The sequence below is a fragment of the Schistocerca serialis genome, chromosome 6 (assembly GCF_023864345.2).
Source record: "Schistocerca serialis cubense isolate TAMUIC-IGC-003099 chromosome 6, iqSchSeri2.2, whole genome shotgun sequence".
Classification (NCBI taxonomy): domain Eukaryota; kingdom Metazoa; phylum Arthropoda; class Insecta; order Orthoptera; family Acrididae; genus Schistocerca; species Schistocerca serialis.
In genome coordinates, this window is record NC_064643.1 from 213,282,479 (window position 1) to 213,299,473 (window position 16,995).

The window sequence follows — 16,995 nt, forward strand, 5'->3', positions numbered from 1 at the left end:
AAATAATTTGACTATCACATGGTAGGTTTGCACACCGGCGGACGACAAAAGAAAAGGCTGCCGCTCGTTACTTTGAATTCTGTAGGCGGCGAGATGGAATCCAAATTGGCGTGACCACTCCGTCCAGCTTTCCAGTGCAGCATCAGAAGATCTGAAGGTCGGTGCAACTGCGTGTTATGGCTGCATTAGCGGTGGAGCGGCGGCTGCCGCATCGTTTTGCATTGCACGTTGACCCTAGACAAGCTGTCCAAGGGCATCCAGTAATGCCTGCGTCTGTTGATTCTGTAAGCGATAAAATTCAGACAGTACATCTGGAGATTGTGGCGAAGCCATTACACAATGAAATCAGGGCAGTCTCAACGACAGATGCCAGTATAGTTAAGAACACCGTTTTTACTACTCATTGCCAATTTTGTGTTAGCAGAAGAGCCAGCACTGTGCTATGAGTGGAGGCCGAACTGCACACGTTTTAGCTCATGCAGGCTGGTGTGAGGAGGGAAGAACTATACTGACATGAGGTCTGGAACATGACAAGGAATGAGAATTCAGAAAGCAGACGTAATTAGTTTGATACTTAACTTTAATGCATTAATGATGATTGTCGCTCTTGACGGTACATGATTCACAATATTATCTGTTCAGAATTCATTCTTGAAGATAGTAATTATAGTAACTGAATATGGCGTCTTGCTAGGTTGTAGCAAATGACGTAGTTGAAGGCGTGCTAAACTGTCGTCTCTGCAAATGAGAGCACATGTAGACAGTGAACCATCGCTAGCAGAGTCGGGTGTACAACTGGGGCGAGTGCTAGGGAGTCTCTCTAGACTAGACCTGCCATGTGGCAGCACTCGGTCTGCAATCACTGATAGTGGCGACACACGGGTCCGACGGATACTAACGGACCGCGGCCGATTTAAAGGCTATCACCTAGCAAGTGTGGTGTCTGGCGGTGACACCACTGAAAGATCATTCATTATCCCAATATTTGTGGGTTCCAGTGGTGGATGCTATCTGTTGACCATCTGCATCAACCCATTTCTTCCCTGAAACACAGGGAGCAAAACGGAATGGGGCTGATATGTGGGGTTCTGGACAGAATGGTAGAGTTTTCTTCATAGATGGCGTGCCTGCATGTGTTGCTGGATTTCAGTGCCGAGTGGTTATGTCTGACGGTCTTGGACATCGGTCATCCAAGCAACATGTGTCATAATGGTTCTCAGTATCCTATTTCATCAGCTTCTAAAGATGTGAACCATTGTTCTCTGCCTTGTTGCAGAGTTGCAGGTGAAACAGTTGCAATAGTGCTTTGAGATTGATGATAGATTGTTACATTTAAAGAATAAAGTAAATGACATAATTCTTCTTTCTTGTTGCCTTCACTATGAGGCAGGATACAGCATTCTTAACATTGCTGTGATGAACTTCTGTTAGTGTGACATTACTCCTATTTGATAGAAACAATATGAGGAAATTACTTATTACACAGTTTCTGGAGGTGGAGGAGAGGAGAAAAGTTTGGTAATTGGAAGTTGCTGGATGGGCCCTTCCCTGCACCATCTGTTGCTGGTGGCCATGCAGGAGTTCTACCAGATTATTCTTGCAAATAGGCATAGACCTGTACAAACTATATAAACATGAGGGGCTTCATCCACCAGAGTGTCACTAGTGTACTTCTTCATCTGTGTCTTAAATGAGTGGACAAGACATTTCCTCCTGCCTTCCCTGCCAACTCGTGGTGGAATGGGGTGAACACATATAGCATGTACCACTGTGAGCATGGGAATCATGAAAAGTCTTGAGAGATGAATTGAGGACTGTTGTCCCAGGATAGCACTTTGATGCAGAATATCCACGTGAGGAGCTTGTACTGTTGCCTCTGCCGCATGGAGTGGCAGTTGACAGCTTACAGGAACCAGGAGTAGGTGTTGATGACCACCAACCAATAGGAATGCAAGAAGGAGCCAAAGAAGTCAACATGAACACATTTGCATTTTCTGTTGATCAACCCGAACCAACACATGGCAGCAAAGCTCAGATGCCAGTAACTGGCACCTTCAGACACTATGGACTGCTGCACCTCCCGAGTGGCATGTTCAACCACTGCCCACTGCCACCATCTGGAGATAACTATGATTTGGCCATTTAACGCCAGAGTGGAGAACACTCTTATTAATTTTAAAAAATTCTATGCAACTTATGACTACACTCCATTCACTGATCTTGTCTTGTTAACTCAGCAGTGACCTAGCACTCACTGTACAGCAACTCTGTGTCGGTTGCAATTGTGTTTCATTTATTAAAGTGACTGTCTGTTTACTGGTGTTCTCTATATTGTGTGTTACAACAAATTGCAAGCTATGCTCGAACACTTGAAATGTGGTAAGGTTTCAGGTGTAAACATTTAGACACAGATTCAGAAGAAGTACATTTAACTGCTATCTTTTGCAAAAGCCACCTGAGATTTTTTTGGCTTGTAGTAATTTTCTGCAAAATGCTTGCAACTGCTTCTGGAGTTTGAGCTGAAGTTGAATTAGAAACACTGCCAATACCTTGTCATTATCAACTTCTTAACACTATATTTGCTTGGGAGCAGCCTGATTACCTGCTCAGTTAGAGCAGGCAGGAATTAAGTTATCTATCTTCTGGTCTCTGCTGGACCAATACACATGAGGAGGAGCCAGCATCTTTGTTAGTGAGATGGGCCAATGATCCTGGTGCAGAAGTCAAAGAATATTGTGCTGGAGAGATGCTGCTTGGCCCGGCCACCCAGGGAACAGCATTTTCTGTGGACAAAAAATAACACCATCAATGATAGTAAGTTTGTGTCATAACAAAAAATAATTGCAGATGGGATGCGACACACATGCTAAACGCTGGTCGGGCCACCCTGCAGAACGTATTGGCACACCCAACAAAGGACGGGGTCATCATTGATCGCTTGAAGGACGCGGGAAATGGTAATTGGGACATCCAGTGAGCTTCCTCATTGAGATGAAAACAAAGAACTTGATAAGAACAAGGATTGAGTCCCCTCGGCAAATGTGAAAGAGCATCTGTATTTGAATGTGGAGCTGTGGGACAGAAGTGACTTTCATAATTTTACCTGCTCAGGAACAGGGCCCATCATTGCAGTCTAAGTGCTGTCTTGTCCAGCAAGTGTGCTGTGGAACCAAAAAGAGACACTAATAGCTTGTTATCAGTTACCAAATGAGAGTTAGTACCATATAGGATCACAGTAAATTTCTCAATAGTGTAGATAATAGGAAGAGCTCCTTCTCTATTACGGCATAATTCTTCTGTGCATCATTAAACCCCTTTGATGCAAAAGCAATGGGCTGTTCTGAACCTTCAGCACAACGTTGGGACAATATGCTCCCCGTGCCGTAATGTGATGCATCCATTGCAGCCAGAAACAGGAGCCCCAGCAGATAGGTGGCCAAACATGGGTTGGAACGCAAACTCTTTTTCATTGTCTTGAATGCACGGTCGCAGGCTGGTGTCCACTCAAATGCCACATATTTATTAAACAATTGATTTAGAGGATAGAAAATTGAAACTGTCTGTGGAAGGAACTTGTGGTAGTGGACGAGTTTGTCCAAGATTGCTTGGAACTCAGCCACACTTGCAGGGTGCAGGAGGGCTGCGATAGTCACTATGTGGCTGTCAGTTGGCTAGATCCCTTTATGGGAGGTATTCTATAGAGGGTTAGTAGAACTGAGACTTTTCCAAATTGGAGTAAAGTCCAAAATCACTCAAGATCCAAAACAACAGACAAAGGTTGCAAAGGTGGCCCTTGAGGGTGGGACTGCTAATACAAAGTCATCAAGGTAATAGATACAATGAGGAACACGCTGTGCTAGTTGTTCCAAGTAGTCGTGAAAAATAGCAGACACGCTTGCAACACCTAAAACCAAGTGGCTATATCAGCAGTAGCCATATGGCATATTCACAACAAGCAGTTGATGTGGTTTGTCATCAGGTGGCAGCTGTTGATATACTTACAACAAGTCAATTTTTTAAAAGTATTGTCCGTCCACCACCTTTTTCATAAGTTTATCCAGATGAAGAATGGGGTATGTAACAACCACAGACTATGAATTCACTATCACCTTGAAGTCACCACAAGGACTGAGTTTACTCGTTGGCTTCTTAGCAGTGACCAGTGGTGTAGCCCATTGACCAGAATAAATGGGTTCTATTACCCACAGGTCAGTCAGTTGGTCTAATTCTTCTTTCGCTTGGCCGTAAAGTGTGGGTGGTACAGCTCGGTACGGTGCTATGTCATAGATATCAGAGAAATGTGTGCTATGTAATCCTTAGCCTTGCCAAAGATGAATATTCCTTGTGCAAAGCATCCAACTCTTGATAGGATACAAGATCAGACACTAAATGGAATGGAATCTGAGACTATAAATCCAAAAGCATGGAAAGCATCCAAACCAAAACGAATTTCTGTAAAGTCACTGTCCATGACCAAACATGTTACTCGTCGGATCACTGCTTTGTATGTCGTTGCAGTAAACTGACCAAGAAGAGGAATCTGATGTTTATTGTGGCTGACAAGACAATTGGAGGTATTCGACAGTAGAGGGGAACCAAGGTGCGGATATGTATTAGAATTCAGTAGTAAGGCAGCTGCACCAATATCCAACTGAAGAAATGTGGGAGTACCATCAATGTGCACATCAATGAATAGTTTGTTAGAAACAGTAGCATGCTTAACAGCATTAACATCCTAGATTTAGGTGTGGGAGGCACAGCAGATGCTGATCAAGTGTTGTACACAGAAGCAGTGTGACTTTTCTTACAATGTATATGGCAGATGGCACAATGTTCAACGATATGAACACTCTGGCTGGTCGTGTTGAGCAAAACTAGTAAGGCAGGAGGGCAGCATCTTTTGGAAAGTTTTCCACCATGTAAGTGTTAATGTGGAGTATGCGGCCGGGCATGCTGTACTGCCGCAACTTCTTCTGGCCGGGCATGCTGTACTGCCGCAACTTCTTCTTCTGAACATGTAAACCTGTTGCTGTCTGAGTTGACAGCAACTATGTCGGCCCAATGGAACTGGCTGCCAGTGGCTCAAGAAACATCAAATCCTTTTGGTATTTTGAGTATTACTTCTAAGGAGAAATCTTTGAACTGCAGTGCACTTTTCAGTAGACCTCTTTATGTGGGTGGACCTAACAATAGTATCCCAAACCATGGAGTCCACACAAGATTGAGTAGTAACAAAATGACACTTGCAGCTTAACCCTTGCTATTCTTCTGCCCAAGTGCAGTATGACTGATGAGGTCGCTTCCTGCATTGGATAACTCCACACTCTTGAAAATGACATGGGTATGTTTGTGGTATGAAGTCAGTAAATGACAAATCATAGAATGATAAACACCTGATCCTGTTGGCGGCTAACTTCCCTAACAAGTTGTACATTTGGGGAGAGATTGATGATAGAAAAAGAGTTTTAATGGAAGCAGTGCCCATTACTGTGAAGGCTGCAAAATGTTGCTGTAGGTATTTTTCATACAATTCACAGTCCTCAGCAGCCTCGTCGTAGGTGGGGAAAGGCAGCGGGTAGGTTGGCAAATTTTGAGGCTGCATCACTAGATTAATTCTCTCCAACATAGCCACATGCCCTTGCTGTTGAAGGAAACTCAGGAGGACAACCCCCAAGAGCACACCTGTTGACATCGCAGTTTTGATGATATATGCATGAAAATCAAACCTGACTTATCATCAGTTGTGTTGTAGCATGCAAGACAAAGAACACCAGTAAATAGACAATCATTTTAATACATAAAGCACAATTCCATCGGATACAGTGTCCCTGTACAGTGCTAGGTTGGTGCAGAATGAACAAGCCAAGGTCCTTGAGCAGAGTGTAGTTATCAGTTGTATAAAACTTAACAAAATAAGGATGAATGCTCATAGCATTGCGGTAAATTGCCAAATCATAGTTGTCTCTGCATGATTGTGCTGTGCAAGGGCTGCATGTGGCACCTAGGAGGTGTGGCTGTCCATAATATCTGAAGGTGTCACTTCAAGGTGGCTGAGCTTACTGCCAAGTGCTGGTGTGGGCAGATCAGAAGACAAGTTGCTGGCCAGCATCTCACATCCCGTTGACACCTGACAGATGGTGAGGAGCAATTGGTGTGGTAACTGTGGGTCGCCACACAGTTGATAAAGAAAAGAGTGCAAGTGATTGCTTTAATATGTATATTGATTAATACGACTTTTATTATTGTTGTTATTGTGATGTACAACTGTGCACAGTGCACATTGTCACATCAACTGTCAAAGGGTGTTTGATTATACATAAGGGAGGATCTGAAGCCTTAATCCTTCCAGCTAATGTAAATGCAGAAATAAATAATAATCTGTGTTCCTAAAAATGTGACACTTTTTTACATATTACTAGCTAGATCTTGTATTGTATTTTTCATCCTGAATTACTCAATCAGACCAATTCACTATGTAGCTCTTAATTCTTTTTATTAATCCAATGCACAGTTGTGTCACACACCCTTCCCTTTATGTTTTTTTTTAATCTAATTCGTGGGGTATCAAGAATTTGGCTTGAGAGACGTATCCTGGCACGAGTGTTACAGTAGTCTACCTCACTGCACACGTCTACAGCATGGTCTCTGAGCACAAGAAAGAGGAAAGTGTGAAAACACCACATTTAAATGGCAGTGCAGTTGCACTACATATGGCTTGGTCTTATATTTCACATTTCTTAACAACATATGTTACAAATGAAACAAATTATCAGTATTAGTAAATTATATTTCGCGCACTGAAGACATGATATAGTTTTCATCTGGTGTGAACTGCCAGCACACGTACAGGTGCTGACTGTTTCGCAGATTTTCGCACTGAGGTTGACATGTAATTGTAACTTATTTAGTTTCATAAAAAAAAAAGCCTTTCATGCACATATGATGATTGAAATATTGTAGCACTCTTGCAACCTCATTATGGATATGTGGAAACTCTACAAGTAGACACCCTGGATAATTTTAATGTAAAAGAATTTGTCTTTAAAATTGTAATTACCTTGTAGACCAATCAGTTACATCTTCTCGTTCACAGGGATGCTTTCATCTTAAATGGTCTTGAAAACAGATGTAAGATTGGCAGAACACTCAAAACATTTAGGAATTTTTTCAAGACCATAATGAATTCTTCAAACCTCACATTTTCTTTAATGCCAGTGAGCTTAGGGAACTGGACAGTGTGTGTTAGGAAGTGTCCCTTCTGCAATGCGATTTTCTTTTTAAATGCATACCCATCAAATCAGAAAGAAGTTGTTTCTCACCTTGTGATGTCTCACAATGGGCAATGTACAATGAAGTCCACTTAAAATACAAGGTCGACCAATTCATTCCTGATGCTCTCATTGTCATTCCTCCACTCTTTTGTCCTTCATAAGTTCAATCATAAGTTCAACAATAGTGAGTATTAAATTGAAAAATCATTCCAGTCATGTCCCTTGACTTATCGATGTACTTCACAATAATATATACACTGAGGTGACTAAAGTCATGGAGTAGTGGTATGCACATATACAGATGGCAGCAATCTCGTGTCACAAGGTATAAAAGCGCAATGTGTTGTCAGAGTTGTCATTTTTACTCAGGTGCAAAAGGTTTCTGATGTGATTCTAGTCACACGATGGGAATTAACAGACTTTGGACACAAAATGGTAGGTAGTGCATGATGCATTGGAATTCCATTTTGGAAATCATTACAGGATTCAATATTCTGAGGTCCACAATGTTTAGAATGTGCTGAGAATACCAAATTTCAGACATTATCTCTCACAACGGATGATGCTGCGGGCGACAGCCTTCACTTAACAACTGAGAGCAGCAGTGTTTGCATCGAGTTATCAGTGCTAACAGACACCCAACACAGCGTGGTATAACCACAAAAGTGAATGTGGGACATACAACAAATTTGGTGGCAATGAGCTGTGGCAGCAGATGTCCAACACAAGTGCCTTTGTTAGCAGCACGACATTGCTTGTGACATCTATCCTGGGCTTGTGACCAGACATTTAGAAAAACAGGGCCCATTGAGATAAATCACAATTTCAGTTGATAAGAGCTGATGGTAGGATTTAAGTGTGTTGCCGATCCCTCAAAGCCAAGAACCGAGGTTGTAAACAAGGCACTATACAAGCTTGTGGTGGCTCCATAATGGCGTGGGCTGTTTTTGCATGGAGTGGACTGTGTCTGCATGGAGTGGACTGTGTCTGCAAGGAGTGGACTGTGTCTGCATGGAGTGAACTGGATCCTCTGGTCGAACTGAACAGATCATTGACTGGAAATCGTTATGTTCGGCTACTTGGTGACAAGTTTTTGCTGTTCATGGACTCCATGTTCCCAAACAACGATGTCATCCCACCGGGCCACAGGTGTTCGCGATTGGTTTGAGGAACGTTCTGGACAGCTGGAGGAAGTGAATGATTTGGCCACACAGATTTCCTGACGTGCATCCCGTCGAACATTTATAGAACGTAATCAAGAGGTCAGTTTGTGAACAAAATCCTGCACTAACTACAATTTCGCAGTTACAGATGGCTATAGAGGCAGCATGCCTCAATATTTCTGCAGGGAACTTCAAACTACTTGTTGAGTGCATGCCATGTCGAGTTGCCACATTACTCGAGGCAAAAGGAGGTCTGACACGATTTTAAGAGGTAGCCCATGATTTTTGTCACCTCAGTGTAAGATTTCCATACTATTGATTCAGTTCCATCGAAAACTGTTGCAATTGACAGCAGAATAAAGCATGTGACTTCAGAAATTTCACTGTTCTTAGCATCAATTTCTTCAGGTGCTGCATTCTTGCAAATTTACACTACTGACCATTAAAATTGCTACACCACAAAGATGATGTGCTACAGACGCGAAATTTAACCATCAGGAAGAAGATGCTGTGATATGCAAGTGATTAGTTTTTCAGAGCATTCACACAAGGTTGGTGCTGGTGGTGACATGAGGAAAGTTTCCAACCGATTTCTCATAACAAACAGCGGTTGACCGGCGTTGTGTGGTGAAACGTTGTTGTGATGCCTCACGTAAGGAGGAGAAATGCGTACCATCATGTTTCCAACTTTGATAAAGGTCGGATTGTAGCCTATTGCGATTGCAGTTTATCGTATCGCGACATTGCTGCTCGCGTTGGTCAAGATCCAATGACAGAATATGGAATCGGTGGGTTCAGGAGGGTAGTACGGAACACCGTGCTGGATCCCAACGGCCTCTTATCACTAGCAGTCGAGATGACAGGCATCTTATCCGCATGGCTGTAACGGCTCGTGTAGCCATGTCTCGATCCCTGAGTAAACAGATGGGGACGTTTGCGAGACAACAACCATCTGCACAAACAGTTCGACGACGTTTGCAACAGCATTGACTATCAGCTTGGAGACCATGGCTGCGGTTACCCTTGACGCTGCATCACTGACAGGAGCGCCTGCAATGGTGTACTCAACGACGAACCTGGGTGCACGAATGGCAACACGTCATTTTTTCGCATGAATCCAGTTCTGTTTACAGCATCATGATGGTCGCATCCGTGTTTGGCAACATTGTGGTGAACGCACATTGGAAGCATGTATTCGTCATCGCCATACTGGCGTATGATCCGGCGTGATGGTGTGGGGTGCCATTGGTTACACGTCTCGGTCACCTCTTGTTCGCATTGACGGCACTTTGAACAGTGGACGCTACATTTCAGATGTGTTACGACCTGTGGCTCTACCCTTCATTCGATCCCTGCGAAACCCTACATTTCAGCAGGATAATGCACGACTGCATGTTGCAGTTCCTGTATGGGCCTTTGTAGATACAGAAAATGTTCGACTGCTACCCTGGCCAGCACATTCTCCAGATCTCTCACCAATTGAAAACGTCTGGTCAATGGTGGCCGAGCAACTGTCTCGTCCCAATACGCCAGTCACTACTCATGATGAACTGTGGTGTCGTGTTGAAGTTGCATGGGCAGCTGTACTTGTACACGCAATCCAAGCTCTGTTTGACTCAATGCCCAGGCGTATCAAGGCCGTTATTACGGCCAGAAGTGGTTGTTCTGGGTACTGGTTTCTCAGGATCTAAGCACCCAAATTGCGTGAAAATGTAATCACATTTCAGTTCTAGTATAATATATTTGTCCAATGATACCCGTTTATCATTTGCAGTTCTTCTTGGTGTAGCAATTTTAATGGCCAGTAGTGTAGAACAATGTGCTTCTTGATATATGGACCAATGAATCCCATCTGTTAAATTTTTTGCTCTTTCATTGTATCTTTTAATTCTACCTTTGTGGTATTGCTGTGTCATTACATAGCAAATGTACATTACACATTGCTTATGCGACTGCCTAATATATATTGAGAATTCTCAACCATCTGTTGTGTCATTCCCATTCATTTTTACAGATTTGTGGTGATAGCTTGCTACACGGCCCCTTTTTGTGTAAACAGCCACTGGACATGTGAACATCCTTCATGCCACAAATAAATATTGAAGGATAAACAGCATTGATATCACAACTCTGTTGAACTGAAGAGTTTTGCCGACCAAAAAATGCCACACCAAAGTGCTAAACTGTACCGGGTACTTTCAAGAAGGACCGAGCAAAGCCGAGACAAGCTGAGCCTTGGCTCGCACACAGTCCACACATCCGGCCGGCGTGAAATATGGTACACTGTGGCCAGCCCTGACCTAATTGGTGCTAGGCACTGAATATTGTCAACTCTATTAAAGACATAAGTTGACAGGAAGTAGTGAAGCACACACAAATGTCTGAGGACAGTAACTTTTACAATTAAGAGAGTGGATGGAACACCATCAGACCTGGTAGTCTGTTGCTGACCATTGAACTAAGAAAGAGCAAAAAAAACTTATTAGCTAGTCTTGATCTGATTTTAATGTGTAGACATATTGTGGAAGTTGTTAAGAAATTCAGGGGATGGAAGTAGCAAAGTAAATTAAATTGCATACAGTATCAAGATGATTGTAATTGGTATAAATTAGTGATTCCTGGACGATTGCAAGATTTCGGAGCAGACTTTTCACGCAGAACTGAAGGAGATTTTTGAAGATCTGGACGCCGCACGAAAGAAGACCTGTTAACCTGGTAAAGAATGAACTCTAAGCTACGCCATTTCCCCCTGTCAGTTACATTTTGTTATTCTCTGTTCTTTTTCAAAAATTTTTGTAGTGGAAATTGGTTTAACTTTTGCTCAAAAACGCCACAAGGACCCCCCCAACAATAGCTTTTCCGAATAACGAAGTCCGATAGCTTTTCTGTAATACAAAGTCCGATTTGCATTTCATTCTTTCCTTTTTTCACGGTCATTTACGATTTTAAAACCCCCTTTTTTATTCACCATTTTTTCCCACCATGGTCAACCTTTTCTTTTCTTTTCTTCTCTTTCTCCTTTCTTTTTTTATTAACCACCACAGTAAGTACTCAGTTTTAATGGTGAATAGCGTTCAACATGGAACCTGGGAGTTGGTATGAGAGCTAAAAGCCATAATAACTGCCATAAAAATACTAGGGATGAGAGAAAATCTTGATTTTGGGTATTTGGGTCAATAAGCTCACCTTCACCCTTATGTATTAAAATATATGTTGGCAAAATACTGGGATTTTCTGATTTCAAATCCATAATTTGAAGAAGGATACGGCTATCATACATTGTTGTTACTATTGTGTGCCATTCCCTGTCAGAATTGCTTTAAAATATCTGGTTGGTGCATTAGTTTGTAGTTTTTTCCATAAGTATAATAAATACATCAGATAAAGAGAGTCTTCAGCGACCAGTAATATATTCTCCTTCACTATTTACACCAATCTGTCAGTGCTGGGCTAACTTTCCAATTCCAGGACTGTAGAAGTCGTGGTTTTGAGACAGAGAACTCGTCGAGGCATGTTCGTAATGCGTTTTCATCTGGAAAGTAAGTTCCTTGAAGGTTGTTTGATAGAGCATGTAAAAGGAGAAAATCTGAAGGAGCAAGATTAGGTGATTTAGGTGGGTACAGAATCACTTCCCAACTCAACTCCTTTATAGTGTTTCATGTCAGTCTAGCAGAATGCAGTCGGGTGTTATTATCGAATAGCATCACTTCACCTAGTTGTTGTCCTTGGATTGTTTCTGTAAGGCTTCTGAGTTGCTGGCAGTAAATGTCAGCAGTGATGGTTACACCTCAGGGAAGCAGTTTGTAGTACACTGCATCGTCACTGTTCCATCACATGCATAGCATCATTATCTTCTGTGGATGCGTGCAGGTCTCTCTACAGGGAGACAGTACTCTGTTTGGGCTCAACCATTCCTTTATTTTCCTTCTGTTAGCATAAAGACACAATTTCTTGCATCAATAATGTTTCAGGGTAGGGTTGATGGTGTTCACAAGCCAGTTGACTAGCAAGTAGAGATGCACATATGGCGACCCGCTGATTTATATGGCTTTGGCATAGAGCGTGTGGTACCCACACACCCGATTTTTGAACCTTCCCCATTGTGTTTGATGGTGGAATGGTCACAGTTCACCACATTTGTCAGTTCTTGAGTTCACTGACATGAATCATTGTGGATTAATGCATTTGAGGTGCGGTATCACTGCACTTTCAAATATGCACATCGCCAATTACGCTGCCGCGCTTCCTACAGCTGCTGCTGTGGTGCGGGTGTGGTGCCATGAACAAATACGCCACTGCCAATGAGGTGCAAGCGTCCCCTCTGTGAAGCTCCAGCAGTGGGTATATTTAAGCGTGAACATTCGTGCACATTTGGTTTGTTTGCCAGTTGAATAACATTTACAGATTTTTATAATGACCAGGGATTTTCTGAATAGACATTGTATTGAAGAGAGACAGTTTTATAAATCTTTTGTGTCTGTATGTGTTTCAGCATTCAAAAGCTACTGTTCGTAACTGATGCTGCAAATACAGCAACAAAGTTATGTATTTTTTTAATTATGTGTTATTAGATGTAGAATAAATTAATATCTGAATTCTTTATTCATGAGTGGTATCTGTTCCTCACTTCTGTATCTGCTAAAGAACCACACTGCATGCGAAGGAAGACATAACATAAACGGTCTTCATTAAACCCTGAAGATCTTCCTGAGAGTGGAGAGTCACTAATGTCAAAAAGATCCTCCTTAAAGCAAGAAAGTTATTTTCTTGCTGTGCTCTGCCCAATACCATTGTCCTCATATATGGCTCAAATGGTTCTGGCTGCTTCCGCCACTGTTGTTGTCAACCCTCTACTGAACTCAAACATAAGAATATGTCAGAAATGTTCTGATTTTTCCACTTGCACTTCATTTTATAGCAATCCACCGCTCCACTCATTATCTCCAGATGACAAAATGGCAATATGTAAACTCAAATAGTTATGGTGAACTACAAATAAAAACTGACAGTTGATAAATAAGTGCATAGCAACTGGAATACCAACATGCAAAACAAAAACCCTATGAACGTAAGCCCCAACCTAACAAAAATGACACTGATTCATAGGTTAATTTTGATTCAGTAGTCATTTTAATAACTGTTCTGCATGGGATCACCAAGATGGAAAAAGGGGACGTTCATCCAGTGAATAGATTTGTGGTGATGATGATGATGATGGATTTCAGCAGTATGGACATCAGCACCATTGCTGGGATTTGATAAACAGTTATTATGGTTTGAACCGTATCTGTTCTCACAAGGAAAATACCAAAACTATTTCCTAGGAGAAGTGTTATGTGGTAAAAAGCAAAATTGGATGCGATTTGTGATGGCTCATCACCATCAGACAACAGTTAGATATTGGTGCAAATAAATGTGAACATTGATGAACATCCATTTTCGATACGGATTTCTCAGGGCACCCAGCAGGTGTTACTGAAGAAACAACTGAAAATGTCCACAACATGATGCTGGATGATTGTCAAACAGAAGTACACAAAATCGTGGAGGCCATTGTGTGTCAGCAGGAATAACAGTATTGTGCATGATAATTTGGCAATGAAAAAAATTGACGGCCCAACTTGTACCCACAATAGTTGATGAAGGATAACAGATGAGTGTAACACTCAAATTTCAAAGTGGTATTCAACATAATTTAAGTGACACCAGGAGAATATTCTGTTTTGACAAGAGGGGGGGGGGGGGGGGAACATGAAACCAAGCAACAATAAAAACAAGAATTGCTTCCAGTGAATCATCTCCAAAGAAGGCAATCTCAGTCCCATTGGCCAGAAAAATTATGGTGTTATGGTGACAGTTTTTTGAGATGTGATCAGTGTCACACATGAAGACTCTTTAGAGAAAGAAGAAACTGATAACTGGACAATACTGAAGTGAGATATTGGGCTGCGACAAGTAATTGAAAAAAACATGACCCCATTTGGCAAACACAAACTGCTATTTCACAGTGACAGTGTTCAACCACATTTATCTGGAACTGTGAACACAAAGCTGCTTGTATTGCTACCACTCTACCCTATATTCACTCGATGTGGCTTACTTCTGGGATTCGTGCTCTCAGAGGCTGTCATCATCATAATCCCACCCTTTTTTCTCATTTTCTTTTCTTTGAGTGTTTAAAAAATAATAGCGGTAGGGATATGACATGGAATAATCAGCTAATCTCAGTCATGGGTAAGGCAGGTGGTAGACTTAAGTTTTTTGGTAGGATATGGGGAAAATTTTATCAGCCTGTGAAGGAGATTGCTTACAAATCACACGTGCAACCCATTCTGAAATACTGCTCAAGTGTGTGAGACACGTATCGAAAAGGACTAACAAAGGATATTGAGCGTATACAGAGCAGGTCAGCACGAATGTTCACAGGTTTGTTTGACCCATGGGAGAGTGTCACAGAGATGCTGAAGAAACTGAACTGGCAGACTCTTGGAGATAGATGTAAACTTTCATGAAAAGCCAACTTACGAAGTTTCATCCAGCTTTAAGTGATGACACGGAATATACTACAACCACCTACATGTCGCTCACATAAGAATCGTGAGGACAAGATTAGATCAATTACAGCATACACAGAGGCATTTAAACAATCATTCTCCTCATGCTCTGCATGTGACTGACTGGAACGGGAAGAAAGCCTAATAACTGGTATGATGGGAGGTACCATCTGCCATGCACTTGACAGATGTTCGTGTATAGGTGTAGATGTAAATAGTGATCTTGGTAAAACTGTATCTCTGTAAAATGAGAATATGTTGGAAGATAAATAATTTGTTTGTGTAAAAACTTACATCTTTATTCCTAAAATGTGTACTTATTGAACTGCCTTCATAAATATATAATGTAATTTTTCTGTGTAATTATACCTCATGTTTCATATAGTCAGTAATGGATCACAGTTATAGCCTGCATTATACATAGGTGTTTCATCTCTGACTAATTCACTAGTGATTTGGGAAGTTGATAAAAGAGTTGAGAGATAAATAATTTGTTAGCTAAAATTTTAAAATTGCAATATCAAAAAAGTCATAATAAACTATTTGTAGGGTTTACTATCACACTTTCTGATAATGTGTGCAGGTTGCAAGTTGAACCTCAAGATGTTCCAGCTGAACAGAATTTCTGGGAACCTCGAGCAAAAGTACCTAGACTGTCAGAGGAGAGCAATTCCAGCAAGTGGAATTCAAGTAAAACCACCTCAGAAGAGGGTGTGACAAAAAAGTGGTTATGCAGGGGATGTCCCGTTGTATGCTCTTGGCAGCACCGGAAGAAGGTTGCTGTTGAACTTGAGCTGGCTCCATCCATCCACCCAATGGAGCGTGAAGTCCTAATTTCAAAGTACTTGGAGCAATCATTCCGGAGTGAGGAAGTTTCATTCTACCTTACTGTAAAAGTAGATGAAGATAAGGAGATGGTTCGCTGTCTGTTCGAGAACCTCGATAGGAAAACAGAACCGTTTTCAACTGTGGCACACGCACTTGTTACTTTATTACCATTATGGATAAATAATGCTTTCGAGGTAGGTTTTTCACTGCGATGTGTTACAGGCGTTTATATTCCAGGGGACATGCAAATAGGTGCAAGTAGAAATTTGAACCCATCTGGATGTTGGTGAAATGAAGTGTTGTCAGTTACCTAGAACTCATCATCTTGTAATCTAGAATACTAAGAGTGTTTCTCTAGTTCATAAAGTTTAATTGTGAGAAACTAGTGTGTGGACTAGAAGAGTGTAGTGAACTGGTAATATCTGGAAGTTCTAGAAATAAGTAATATTCCATTTTTTCCTTGTTTAAGTGTATCAAAAATACAGATGTGAGGCATTATGATGCCAGAGACTCTTTGTTGTGTAACTTCTCTTGATTTTACATTGGCAACACGTAATTCTTTTATGTAGCGTGTTCAGTTATCTCTGTATCTATGTTGTTGTGCTGGAAGATTTTTTTGCAGAAATACACAGGTGTATTTACTGGAGCAGTTTATGTAAACTAAATCTGAAGAAATTATTTTTGTTTATTTATAGGTGGTAAGTTTGTTTTAATATTCCATATATTACTGCGAAAGCTTTGTCACACCAGCAAATACTTTTTGAATTGCTTATTTATCCATTTTTGTATTGTTCTTGAGTCATCAGGTATATTAGTTACTTCCACCAATCGTAGTATCTCCAGAGAGTTACAGTTACCTGTGGTTTCATGTTTCTTCCTCCATACAGTAGCTTTTTTACAATCATAGAGAGTAGATATTTTGTATATATTTGATTCATGTCAAGTAATAATAAAGACTCTGAAATTAGTGAACTAATTTTGTGTGTGCATAGCTTATCAGAAATTCCAAGAATTTAGTGATGATTGTAAAATTCAAATTATATTACGTAACGTGGAACAATTCAGATATTTTGTGTTGTGTACATATCACAGTCTAGTGACACATACCTGGCTGTTCCCGCTACACACACACACACACACACACACACACACACACACACGAAATCATGGATCTTGTCG

General features: G+C 41.3%; 1 protein-coding gene across 5 annotated transcripts in view; it reads left to right on the top strand.

Annotated features, from left to right (window-relative positions):
- The window catches only part of LOC126483934 (speckle targeted PIP5K1A-regulated poly(A) polymerase-like), a 162,276-nt gene extending 145,484 nt beyond the window's left edge, over positions 1 to 16,792 (top strand). For 4 of the 5 annotated variants that reach the window (XM_050107214.1, XM_050107213.1, XM_050107215.1 and 1 more), the window contains one exon: positions 15,572 to 16,792. In XM_050107214.1, the coding sequence (XP_049963171.1) occupies positions 15,572 to 16,106 (535 nt within the window). In that variant the 3' untranslated portion in view covers positions 16,107 to 16,792. Of the gene's footprint in view, positions 1 to 10,448; positions 11,126 to 15,571 lie in introns of those variants that run through there. The other variant, XM_050107217.1, reaches the window with a different exon arrangement.
- Positions 16,793 to 16,995: the final 203 nt, after the last annotated feature.